This window comes from Leucopleurus acutus (assembly GCF_964270905.1).
Source record: "Leucopleurus acutus genome assembly, chromosome: 5".
Lineage (NCBI taxonomy): Eukaryota > Metazoa > Chordata > Mammalia > Artiodactyla > Delphinidae > Leucopleurus > Leucopleurus acutus.
Genome location: NC_139147.1, coordinates 29,196,258 through 29,210,152, shown reverse-complemented (window position 1 = coordinate 29,210,152; position 13,895 = coordinate 29,196,258). Strand labels below are relative to the sequence as shown.

Here is a 13,895-nt window from a genome sequence, read left to right as displayed (position 1 = left end):
AAGGGTCATTTTTGCCATTGGTCATTCTATCCCTGATAATTCATTGCTATCGATTTTGAAGTCTTTAAAAGGTTCCAGACTTCTCTAAAAATACATAGGAAAGAGTGCTTTGAAAATTATAAATGTATGCTATTATGAGAATCTAAACAATCTCACAAGATAACACGAATAACACACTGATTTATAGTCCACTAAAAAGATGAATTTAGCGATGTTTTTCAAAAGATGGATCAGAATCACTCAATGAGCTTGATACTGCTCTGGGCCCTATGCTCCCTGCCTCAGACTATTATACTCTCAAACACAGAGTATTAGGGGAATGTAAGTGGCTTAAGATAGTAAAATTTAATTTTATGTGGTACTCTAACTTGGGACAAGCAGCATTCCTGAATGGCTCTCTCCAAATATGACTCAGGGGTTCAGACTTTTCCTGTAGTCTCCACAATTCAGAGTTCTAGAATTCAGAGTTCATTGCTTCCAGGTATATAGATAATGGGGTGGGGAAGCACAAGAAAGAGTAAGGAAAACCTAGTGAGGGGAGGACATGAACCTCAAAGAAAGATCTTATGGTCCAGGCCTTAACTTTGCCCAGAACTTGTTACTTGGATTGAATGCAAGAGAGCTCATAATATGCCCAGGAGCCTAATAGACACAGTTTGGTGAACACATAGCATTTTCTCTGCCTCATAGATTATGTGAGTAAGGCTGGATAGAGCAGAGAAAAGCAAAATCAAGTAAGCATGAAAAACTTTGATCATAATAGAATTTTAATGGGTGCCCAACAATGCCTTCAGAGTTAATACAGGCCAGTGCAAAGAATATATGATCATAATGTGACTTTTAGGCAGATTATTTTCATTTTTATAATCTATAGTATGGTCCTTGGGAGAATGCAAACGGGGACTACTGATAAGGAATACCTGAAACCAGGGTGGGCTTTATGGGCATGTAACCTGTGTTATTGCACAGGGCTCTGCTCTCACAAAGGCCCCATATTCAGGTTAATGCTCTCCTATTGCTGTCTTAAAATTCTTAATAGTTTTGAACAAGGGGCCTTGCATTTTCATTTCACCCTGGGCCATTATTCTAAGCACTCTGGCCATCTCCTATTGTGTATCTGGTCCTACCTGAAACTCATGTCTTACCAGAGACTAAAACTAGGCTCAATGAAAAAATGAAGGTACAATCTTTAAGATGCAGTTAATGCTAACTGACCTTAAACTTAAAGAAGGCAAATTACAATGGCAAAGCTGTGTGTGTGTGTGTGTGTGTGTGTGTGTGTTTGTGTGTGTGTGTGCGTGAACATGTGCCCATGCAGGGTGGTTTTTTTTTTAGGACAAAGTTTATTGGGAGCAATTTGTTTTAATTGATATTCATCAAGCATCATTCCATTGTTTATTGTTAGCTACTCATGTGAAGAGTTGGTTGATGTCTATAGCACAAACATTTGTTTCAGATAAATGGGCATTTCAGTTGGGTAGGTTTTAATTAAGCAACCTTTATCGTACAAGTAGTTGTTTTTGAAACCATGAGAAAATTACTATAATTTGCTAATTCTGTTATCCAGAATCTGAAAATGCTGAATCTTGTCTACTATAACCTTGAATATGATTTTGACCATGAATGACCCAAGCATTTGGCAGCAAAATAAGGAATAAGAAACTTTTCCAACGTAATGCGTTAAATTATTTTTCTACTGCATATTCCTAGGCAGAGTTTAACTCTTCTCAAGCTCATAGAATTCTTTGATTCTGAAATGAAGGATTTATTTTTAAATCCTGCTTCCACGCCACTTGCCTATAGTGCTATTCTAGCATATCACATTGCGTAGGGATTTATTTATTTACACATTTGCCAAGGGAGCACACTAAACTCTTAACTCCTTGGGAACAGGTGCTGTTGCCATTCATCTTGCTATTCCCAGAGCTGAGAAGAGTTTCCAGGCACCTAGAACATGTTCAATAAGCATTTAATGAAGAAACTAAGAAATAAATAAATCGTGATAAAAATATCATTTTTCTTTCAGCAAAATAAATATTTCCAAGTCTTAAAGGAAGATTTTGGTCTTAATAAAACCAAAATCAGGATTTTTTGTTTTGCAAGAACATTTTAAACTATGCTCTTTAGCCCATAACAGCTATGTTTCTTCCAGGTGGGGATGAAAGAAAGCATACCCTTATTAAGTGAAATCTTAAACATCTTAAGGGTAAAAATAGTGTGTACTTAACTGTCATATTCAGAAATTCATTATGTTATTGAAGGAGATTTTTGTCCTGTTTAAAACAAAAAAGGCTTGCTTGAATACATTCACACAACACATGTACAAATAAAGAAGAATACTGTATATATAGTTTTCAAAGGATATGTATGTTGATATACTTTTGCATTAAACTTGCTGCTAATAATATAATTGTTCCCATGCTCTACTAGTAATGACCATGAATAGGGGTCACTATGCTTTTGTTTAAGTCTGAACGTGGTTTAGTTCAGCCTTACTGTATTAGTATTAGTTTCCTGTGGCTATAACTAACACAAAATCCGTAATGTAAAACAACAGAAATTTATTCTCTCCTAGTTGTCTAGGGCGAAAGTCCAGGACCAGTATCACTGGACCAAAATCCAAAGCATGTCTGCAGGGTCACACTTCCTTTGGAGGATCTAGAGGAAAATCCATTCCTTGCCTCTTCCAGCTTCGGGTAGCTGCTAGCATTCCTTGGCTTATGAAGACATCGCTCCAATCATCAAAGCCAACATCTTCAAATCTGTGCTGTGTCTTCACATCGCCTTCTCTTCTTTGCGTGTCAAATCTCCTTCTTCCTCTCCCTTATAAGGACACTTGTGATTGCATTTAGGGCCCACCCAGATAATCTAGGATAGTCTCCCTAACTTGAGATCCTTAACTTAATCACATTTGCAAAGACCCTTTTCCCAAATAAGGTAACATTTACAAGGTCCCATGGATTACAATCTTCTGTCTTTGGGGGCAATTATTCAGATTGCTACTTTTTCCCCGTTCACTTTTGCATTAATGACTATGTAGTGGGATTCCAATTGATGTATAGTAGTGTACATTTCTCTATGCTCACTGACACAGAAACGAGGGTGCTGTATAAGTGAGTGTTGGAGAACTGTAAACTAAATAACACTTTAAGGAAAATGCTGCCTAAAGAAGCAGGCTTTGGCAAGAAGAGCTCAGAAAGGGAGCTCATAACTTCATGATAATACCTCACATAAATTAATGTTCATTGTCTCCCCCAAAGCAAGGCCATTAAGCAGGTTATTGCACCTACCTCTAGAATTTATTTTGGTATTTCTTGTGGTCCTACCTTTTCAATGGTATTTTACTTTTTACCCACCTCCTTGGCAGTCCTTTCTGGTATATTTCATCTGTAAATATAACAAGAGGAGGAAATAAATGACCAAATAAGCACTGGTAAACTCTGCAGCAATCAAAGATAAAAGCTCTAGAAAGACATCAGCATGTGGAGTTTCATTCGGAAACACAGTTCCTAACAAATGGAAAGAATAAGTGTGTCTACATTCCCTCGTTATGGACAGCTAAACTGTCAGTGACCTTGTCACTAGCCAGGGAGGAATTCTCTATTTCATTTTTTCCACTGTGTTGAGGTAAGACCCTCTGAACCATGAAAAAGAGGTTTTATTCCTTCAACACATTTTATTCATCTCCTACCATGACAGATATCATGTACAAAGCCCTGGCTAATACAATTGCTTTCTTTCTCCCTGTCAATAGCTTTCCATGTAATTTTTAAGTCTTCAGAATTTTGCAAAGTTGTATGCTTGGTCATTTACAACCGAACCAAGGTCAAGAAAGGACAGCTTAGTTGGAGGGGGGAAAAAAGGAAAAAAAAAAAGAGTGCAAAGAAGTTACATAAATGTCCTCTAGCACGTTCCCTGTTCTGAGGGCTAATGTACTGTAGCAATTCATCAGTCATTCTAATAGTCTTTTAACTTCTGTCTGAAAGCCTACTAAATGCTAACATCTTAAATGTTTAATATTCTAAAACATATTTTCATTAATCATGCAAATTATCTGGGTATCCATATTTTACAATACCTCTCTTCAGAGATTGAGGCCTTAGGCTTTGTGTATGAGAGACCCATGTTAGTGAATGATATTGTAGATGAAATATAACTTAAAGAATTTTAGCAATGAAAAGTTGCTAGTAAAGTTCCAGTAGCTATGTGCCATCATGTTTATTAAAAAAACAAAAATTGTATTAATGTCAGATACTTCTGATTAGGTAGCAAGCAGTGAAAATATGCACTAGCGTCATTCTATTCTATTACATAGTTGGTGGATGGATGTTAATGTTGGTAGATGGTATATTGTCCTAATAGAAATGACACTATGTTTCATAGCAAAATGGACTGTGGGCTCAGTTGTTAGAAAAGGATAGAATATGAGTTCCTTGCAGTTAGGTTGGCCTGAACTTCACCATGAAAACCTTCATTTATGTTTTGCCAGTCACCCCAATTCCAAGGATTCTTAGTTGCTTGGGAAAAGGAGAAATATGTGGGTGGGCCCCATGAAACAGATGAATGAGGAATTGAAAGAGTAAAGGGCATGAGTTTTGGTAATGTTAGTGGAAATGCTTTACCCTGAAGTTATTTGATTGTCAGCAGGGATGGAGGTTGGTCCTGAAATAGATAGAAGTGACCTGTGACTGTGTAAATGCAGTTGCACTGGACTAACAGAGCAGTGCTCATTGGACTGAGAACATGACCTAAGTAACTGGAGGTCATGAGCAATTGTGGTGGATCAGTGTACTAGTCCAGCTCCCAACAGGAAACAGATGGCACAATAAAATTAGGGTAATTCAAGGAAAGCTTATTTATAAAGGGACTAATTACAAATGTAGGGGAACCATTAAGGGCTGTGTAGGTAGTGAGAGCTAACAGCCACAGAGCTGTTATTAAATATATGTCTCAGGAGACAAGAGAAAGGAGCAGTTACCAGAATTTGAAGGAAAGAGAGTCATTACAAAAAGCCACCTTTGGGGGACCGTTGATTCAGGGGGACCGCCAGCACAAGGTGATCTCATGGAGAAAACAAATACCCTGACTTCACTCCCCTCTCTCCTTTCAGTCTCCTGATGGGACTTTCCATTCATTGAGCCTAACAGGAACCTAAAGGCACAGGTCAAGAATGTGATCCATACAGGTTATAGCTTCCCTGAGTGGATACTAGGGATTCACATGTGGAGAGTGAGGGTGACATGGGAAGTCAGAAACATCTAATTTTAGTATGAATACCACTTCTTTACCAAAGAAGTGACCAAAATTCATAACCACTCTTTTTATGTTTTTCTTATGTTTCTTTTTTTAAAGCACTTCTTTTATGGCTAGTTTCTTTCACAATATCACCTGATACTATATTCATTATCTTAACAAAATTTCTAGTAGCAATGCTGCTTCCTCAGTACAAAAGCATTAACTACCTTAGCCTCTGAGTAATCAGATATTTTTTAAAAAAAAACCCACCTAGCTAGATTCTGAACTGGTTTGCAAGGCAGAAATAGAGACACAAATGTAGAGAACAAGTGTGTGGACACCATGGGGGAAAAGGAGGGGTGGTAGGAACTGGGAGATTGAGATTAACATATATACACTAATATGTATAAAATAGATAGCTAATGAGAACTTGCTGTATAGCATGAGGAACTCAACTTCGCTGTACAGTAGAAACTAACACAACATTGTAAAATAACTATACCCCAATTTAAAAAAAAAAGTACATAGGGGAGAAAAACCACGTAGCTAAATGCCATCCAGACAGTTCATTATTCTGAACTTTATTCTGAACATTACTATACAGTTTGGTATAACAGTGTGCTTTTAAATATCTGTAATCCATACTGCTAAAGGAACGCGGAAGTCTTCACTTTTTTACATAGTTTGTCTTCTTCTTTTTTTTTTTTCCAGAGCTGTGGAAGGTCTTTATTAGGGCTGTTCTCAGCCCCTCACAGTGTTACAGGCACCCACTGGTCTTGCTGTTGCCTTTGCTCTTTGGGGACTTGGGAGGAAAGGCAGGAGGAAGGCCAGCCTTCCTGGGAGAGAGAAGGCCCTTATTTGGGGCTGAGACCAGGTGGTGGGAAAAGTAGAAAATTCAAGATGAGAGGGGCCTGTTGGGGGCTGGAAGGGGATGGGGCTGCTTCCCAGATTGTGGAGGTCATGGAGTGTGGGCTTTGTGAGAAGGAGAGTGGCAGTAGGAGGCGCCTAGAGTAGGAAGAGCGGATGGGTGGTGCTTCCTGGGCACTGAATGTGTGCACCAGCCAGGGCACGAGGGCCAGGACCAGGCATGGCCAGAGGGTGTGCTTGAGGAAATTGAAGAGGTAGAAAAGGCCGATCTGAGGGGGTAGCCCAGCCAGTCCAGGGGGCCCAGCAGCCCCGTGGACAGCACAAGGCAGGCTAGCTTCAGGCTGTATCCCAGGTATGCCCTCTGTACCTGGGCATAGCAGGGAGAGTGCAGGGTGATGCCCAGACCCAGGGCGGCCCCTGAGTCATGGCTCAGGGAGGCAAAGGGCCGGCTGTCCAAGTGTACTCACTCAGGCCGCTCACACCACTTAGAAGCCAGGTTGATGGACCGAGAAAGATCCAGCCCCAGTGTAAAGAGAGTCCAACAGATGAGGCTGGCACCCAGCAAGAGGGCCAGCGAGCTCAACCCATAGAAGCTTAGCTCCTGCTCTATGGGCACCTGGAGGTGTGGTCATCAGCCAGCCCAGGACAGCACCAGTTATAAGGCCAGCCAACACCTGGTGAGGGAAATGTGGTAAGAGGAAGACCTGGGACAAGCCAACTGCCAGCAGGAAGGTGCAATAAGCCAACCTAGGTATCACTCTCACCCAGTGGCTGTAGGTCCGAGTGGCCACCTGGGAAGAGATGGCCATCATTATGGGCCAGAGAGCTGCTCCTGTGATCTTACAGTGTCTGGAAGGGCTGCCTAGACCAGTTTCACAAGAAGAGGGGAACTGGTGAACCTGGGCTGGAGCCTGGCTGTAGTACCCAGACACATGGACCCACCAAAAGGACTTGCCTCTGAACAGAAAACACATAAAGACAAGGTCAAGCCACTTGGTGATGAGACTGATCCAGAGCTCTGCAATGCCCACCCAGCGAGAGGCCTAGTAGGCCGCAGGGAAGTAGAAGAGAAAAAAGCCAGAAAGTTGACCCAGAGCCACACGTTCTCTAACCAGGGCAGCTGGTTCTGCAGCGCCTCGACCATTGCAATGCCCTCGCCCAGTGTGGACTCTGTGGCGACCAAGGGGCCGGCCCGGCCAGGGTTTGATCAGAGGGTTGGTGATGTGTCCAGGGTCCCTCCTTTGCTGCTGTGAAGATGGATATGTAATATCAAGGGCCAAGTTTCCTTCCAGACAAGAGCTTTCTTCTCCAGCACCACTACCCTCCTAGATATTTCGAGATCTCTTGGAGAAAAGGCTAGGGACAACTCCTGCTCCAGGGAACCAGGCATCCCAGGCCCGTGCTGAAGCAGGACCTTAAGTTTGCACACACAGCTGGCAAATCGGTCCATGCCTTCCTTCCCCAGCCCAAGACTCTCTTGCTTGAATTCATCTGCTGTTGATTTGGAGGCTGACGGATAAACCTCTTGATTTTGATGGGTCGTCCCCAAAGGCTTTAGAGTTCTTACACATAGAAGGAGTTGATGAATTGCAAACAAGTAAAAGAGTCAAAGTCACACTTCCTCCCAGTTCTAAGCTTGCCTTGCCCCTCCCCCTTTCCATAGTTTGCCTTCTAATTATATTTGTCTAGTAAAATGTTTAACCATTTCTTCCTGAATCGTGGATTCTAAGGTACAATAAAAATCCAAAGGGAAATATATTTGGTGTTATATAGAGAGACAGACTTTTTCCCAGAGCATTTTCAATGATTACTGCAGGAATGAATGAGTAAAGGTTTCAAGAATGAATAGTGGCAGAAAACCAACTTACTATTATACATAAGTCTCTGCAGCCCCCGGGTACAAGTACTTCTGTATCTCCTTTTGTTGAGTTCTCTATTTTTTTTATGAATATGCATATTGGGGAAAAAAGGCTTCCATCTGCTCTCTTTTAGCTGATTCTATCACATTTTTGAACTGTGCATCATTATGGAGCTTCAGAGAAAGATGATCCTTTACATTACATATGGATATAAAGGAGAGAAGGAGTTGATGAATTGCAAACAAGTATAATTTATATGGACAAAGTGTGCCAGAAGTGCTTTTCACCCCATTTTACTCTGCAAATGGAATGATTCCTGCCCATTCACTTGGCCTAGTGCCCAAGAACTCAGAGAGGAAAACCATGCCTTTAGCCTATGCATCAGGATTTCACCTCTTCCCAGTGAGGAAATGGTGCTTTGCACTCAGGCTCACCGGGGCCCCCAGAGGTCAAAAAAAATCTCTGAACATACTAATGTTACATTTTTTAGGTTCTTTTGTCTTGGCTTCTTAATTTATAATATACAGACGCATTGATACTCTATGTGAGAAGTTTGCGTGATGGAGTAGGAAAGGGGGAGTAATGAAAAGCTCACATTTTCCTGGTAGCCTCTCTTTGCTCTTTGATTTCCCATGATAGATCATTTGCCCAAATGCCCATAAACTTTGCAAATATTTAAATCTTACATTTAGGGTATCTTCCTAAGGGCTTCTTTGTTGGCTATAGCACACTCGGCTGTGACTCTATACTGTATAGACCAGGGCTTAAGGTGCAGTAATAACCCGAAACCTTTTATTTATTTAATATAGACATTTATTTATATATTTAATCATTTATTCTTCAAAAATGATTATCCCTATCATGTGCCAAGAGTGAGGAGTCAGAGCTAAATACAATATAGCCTCTCCCTAAACTGCCAGGAGTAAACAAAGAAATATTCTGTCATGACAAAATGGTCATGAATCTGTAAAGGTCTGTTAAATCAACTGACTCTCTCTCATTGCTGCTGGACAGCACATTTGTCTTAGCCCTTGGGCATTTGTGTCTGAAGAATTTCATATCACTACAAAACCATGCCAGTATTATAGTAGCATATGCACTGCTTTGATTTTATGTTCAGATATCAGTTTTTATGCACATACTGCATGCATTGTGCTGGTGCTTTGAACACATTATCTCATTTAATCGACAAGATAACGTGGAATATTAGTACTATAATTATATATATTTTGTAGAGGGAAAAAGCTAAGCTCAGAGAATAAGTGACCTACCCAAAGTCACAGTCCTCAAACCAGGATCTCCGGTCAATGTGTTTAGGTCAACACTGGGTGTGATGAGATGAATTCAGTAGTAAGATAGGCGGTAGCATAAAGTGAGGGTTACTTCTGTCTTATTTCCATAGCCAAAAACCTGAACAAATTTAGAAACTGCTGTTCTTTTGCCTGTATTTAGTCCCTATTCATTTTGCTTTCAACCTTTACATAATTTTAGCATGACTTCCCACTTTTATGAAAGAGTACTTGAAGTCTGCATGCTGATGGGTTATACAATTTTCTTTATCGGTGGTGGGGAGATGGAAGTGGGTGTGTGTGTGGGGTGATGAAGTATCTAAAATTTCATCATATTATTTTTCTCAGAACTTACGCCTGTAACGGAAGTTTCTCAACATGAAATGTCATCAATTTGGTCTCACTCAGGAAGTTGCAAGGCACTTGACTGTAACCTCAGAGAATTGGACAGTGTCTAAAAGCTGAAAATTTTTAGCTCACTGTCATTTTAGAAGTTTCAAAAGTTATTTTATTTCTTAATGAATTATTTTTACAATTTAATTGATTAAAAAAAGCTTCTGATAAAATACTTCAGGGTGAAGATACATGCTTGTTTATATCAGCAATAGAATGGTGGGGGGGAGGAAACCAGAATTTAAATCATCTAATTTTTGCTCTTATCAATAAAGTATTATAAAGATTTTATCCATTTACCTGAAATGAAATTTCTCTAACCATGCATACTGTCACAACAAACTTGAATCTGTAAATATAGGCTATCCCTGGGATCAGAATAATCACTGCGTTCCAGAACGGTTTTACAACCTTTCTAAACTGAGAGACTCAGCTGGTTCCAATGGAGAGGCTGTGGCGAGATTGTGATGCAGATTATTTGATCCAAAGGGTTTTTATGGCATAGTCTTGGGCAGCATATATATTCCATGTCTAAATATTGTTGAGTGATTAAATAAATGAGTGAGACTGGTTCTCTCACCAGGTTTCAGCCTAAGCCAGTGTAATCATCTGGTAAACATTAAAATGTCAATCCTTGAACCACCTTCACATCTACTCTTAAAAGACTCAGACTCGTGTCTCTCTCCCAGCCAACAGTGGAAGGTCTAAGTCTCTCAACTACCTCACAACCTTGGATGACCTATTTATTGCCTTTCCACTCCTCTTTATCCAGCTTTCAATGGTCAAGAGAAAAACCTAAGGAAGGTGAGGCTAGAGCTGCAGGGATTGAGTAGGTAAAGTAAAGGCAGCAGTGCTCCCAACATGTACTTCTACTACAGTGTCCTTTTCAGTGCTGTGCTCCATGATGGGGCCATCCTACCAGCAACTGCAACTTCAAGGTGTCTTCACTTTCCTCCTTTCTTCTCTCTTTGCATGAATCCAAGTCCTCTTCCTCTGCTTCAGTCTCCTCAAGGCCTCTGCAGCACTTCTGCTCAAAAGTATTTCCCTTAATTCTTGATTGGTACCTTCATTTTGAAGGGATTGAAGTTGTGGCTGAGTATGTTTCACAGGTGATATCCACCATTTTACAATGAGGAAGTTCCTTATATGCTTCCCAACCTACAATTTCCTGGCATCTTCATAAAGAAGCTATACTCTCTTGACCTCTCTGAGGCAACAGGTTGATTAAAGTTTAAAAATTACAGTCAGTGGTTGTGCTGTGTCCAAGGAGGCCCTAGAATAATCTCTTTGAGGTAGCAGTCCTACCAGGAGTGGGGCCATGATGGAGCCAGCATGTTGGAAATTTGAAATTGAAACATGATTTCCTGCTGTGGAGAGGGAAGAACAGAAAGAGACATGTGCTTTACTCCTGACCTGGGCACTATATCTGGGATTAACTCTCATGGATCTAGAAAAATATGATCGAGATTAACAGTGTAATATTGTCCCCAAGAATTTAAAATAACACTTTGTGTTTCCTGATTTTTCCTAAGGCGTTATGTTTTATTTATTTAAAAAAACTTTTAGGTCACTTTGGAAAGCACTTACCTATAGATTGAGTAGATTGATTTAAACATAAATATGGAATGTGTTGTATGGGAATAATCGTTATATTTAATGCCCTCCAGCAAACAATTCCTAAATGCCCACTCTGTACCTGGTATTACACCAGAGATTAAAAAGACTAAACAAAATAATCTGTCACAAGGAGATTACAGTCTCATGTAAGGGCAAGTGTCATAATAAATAAAGTGTAACGTGATAAGTGTTGTAACCAACAGAGGTACAAGTTGCTATGGAAACACAAAGAGGGGAACACCAAAGGGAATCATGGAAGGCTTCACAGAGTTAAGTGACTTTGGTGGTAAGTCTCAAGACAGAAAACAGAGGGTGGCTTCTGGATATAGAAAATAGCAGGAGCCACTCCAGGAAAACAAGTAACATAAGAAAAGTTGCCAAGGGAATAGTGAATTCAGGGCATTGCAAGTAGATTATTTTGGCTGGAGAATGTAGAGTGAGAGTGGGAGAGGAAAGGTATGACTCATAGAGTAGGTTAAAAATTGTTGGGAAGGATTTTCTATATCCCTGAGGGTTTAAATATTATACTAAAGACAATGAAAAGCCATCAAAAAATTTTAGGCTGGGAAGTATGTGATTTAATTTTGTATTAGAAGCTCTTTCTGGAGATCATGTGGAGGATGGATTAGAAGGTAGGGCATTGACAGAATAGAAGTCAGTTGGAAAATTATTGCATCATTTCACACATGAGATTATGAGGTTCCAAAGCAAGACAGCAACTATGGGAATAGATAGAAAGCCATGAATATGAAAGCATTTCTAGAGGTAGGATACATAGGGCTTGATTACTTATTGAATCTGTATGAAAAGGATACATGTGAGATGAAGCAAGAAATTATTTTCTGCTTTGGGTAACTGGCAAGAGGTTGGTACTGTTAAAGAGAGAGGTAGATTGGCAATAAAACAAGAGAGACAAATTTGCAGAGAAAATCAAGAATTTAGGTAAGTTGAGTTGAAGCTTCCTAGAGTGCAGTGGGCTGAATTGTGCCTCCCCCCATCCCCTTAAATTCAGATGTGAAGCTCTAAACCCCAGCGTATGGTATTTGGAGATGGGGTCTTTGGGAGATAATTAGGTTTAGATTAGGTCATGAGGGTGGGGACCTCATAATGGGATTAATGCCCTTATAAGAAGAAACACCAGAGAGCTTGCTGTCTCTCTCTGCCATGTTGGAGGCTATCTGCAAGCCAGGAAGAGAGGTCTGACCAGAACCCAACCATGCTGGCGACTTGATCTTGGACTTCTATCTTCTGAAACTGTGAGAAATAAATTTCTATTGTTTAAGCCACTCAGTCTATGGTGTTTTGTTATGGCAGCCTGAGCTAATACATACAAGTATTTAGGAAATTGGATAACACAGATCTGGGGTTCAGGAGAGAGACTGAGGTGAGGTAATTGATTCGGAAATTGTATATATATATATATATGTGAGAACTGACTATCAAACCTCGTCTGATAGGAAATATTTTGTCTAAAGTTCTAAGATGAATATACTTTAAGTAACACTAGTCTGGAAAATACCAAATGCACATAGTTCTTTTTATTATTAAAATTAGGGTATTTCAAAATTAAAAATATTTACACTTAAAGATGAAAAATCTGTACAATTATTAAAATTAGTTTTACTAAATCAGAATTGACAATATATCATTATCTATACTTTCATACAGATAACAGTGAAGAAATCAACAAAAAATAATTACTAAAACTCCACTGTGGATCAGGATAAAATGTCTCCAGTATTAACTCACACTTTGCTTGGACAATTAGTTAAACAGACACACGCTCTGTTACTATTCATTCAACAATATACACAAATTCAAAACTGGCAGGTATAAAAAAAGGAAGTTTTTTTTTTTTGGCAGAATTATTTTGCACTTATAAAATAAAGCCAAATAAGGCTTATGTCGCACATACCAAAAACTTACGCTATCCTTTTTCTGATACAGGTAAGTGAAATATTAACACGTAGCATTTAAAATGATAAATATACATATTATTTACAATAATTGGGAACATTAGAGATATGAGCTTTTATGTACAATCATTCCTATTAAAACATTTTAACTTCAGGTTGTATCTGCAAATACTTCCCTTCCTCTCCTTTTTGATCTTTTATTGATAGCTCAAGAAGAGTTAAAATAGAACACATTTGTAGATGTAGAGTTGATAATATGTATTCAGTCGCTTGGCTCTGTGATAGTAATCTTCTGTACCATGTCGGACAGATTTTCAGACTCCAGATCTTCTTTACCATTATCTGAATTTTCTGATGAGATATAACAACCAGAGTCCCTTGGGCAGTCATCTAGCTGTGACTTATTTAAGGAGATGTCTGGGCTTAAGAATAGGGACACGGATTCATTTTCTTGCTCCTGAATAGCTGTAAATGGAAAAGAGGGCAGCAGTTAGGCAAAGCCAAGAAAAGTTTTGTTCATATACTCATTCATCTTTGAGCTATTTTAACTGTTCCAAACTTGACTTCATTACAATTGAAAATTCTGTAAGTAAACAATATGTTTGTTTACTATAAAAGAGTAGTTTGAACTCAAATATTCAAACCACTGTTTTCTTAGAAGACAGTTTTCCCTTTGTTGCTCACTTGCAGTTTCACGGAGTTCATGTGAATGGCTTACA

At 39.5% G+C, this 13,895-nt stretch overlaps 1 protein-coding gene and 1 pseudogene across 3 annotated transcripts in view; both read right to left on the bottom strand.

Annotated features, from left to right (window-relative positions):
• Window positions 1-6,089: 6,089 nt before the first annotated feature.
• On the bottom strand, window positions 6,090-8,058 carry LOC309961729 (glucose-6-phosphatase 3-like; annotated as a pseudogene). The gene is made up of 2 exons: window positions 7,971-8,058; window positions 6,090-7,272 (listed from the first exon to the last, which is right to left on the bottom strand). The product of its transcript is annotated as a glucose-6-phosphatase 3-like (transcript).
• A 4,724-nt stretch (window positions 8,059-12,782) lies between these two features.
• The window catches only part of SAMSN1 (SAM domain, SH3 domain and nuclear localization signals 1), a 48,577-nt gene continuing 47,464 nt past the window's right edge, over window positions 12,783-13,895 (bottom strand). For both annotated transcript variants that reach the window (XM_082839338.1, XM_082839340.1), the window contains exon 8: window positions 12,783-13,641. In XM_082839338.1, the coding sequence (XP_082695464.1) occupies window positions 13,439-13,641 (203 nt within the window). In that variant the 3' untranslated portion in view covers window positions 12,783-13,438. The remainder of the gene's footprint in view (window positions 13,642-13,895) is intronic.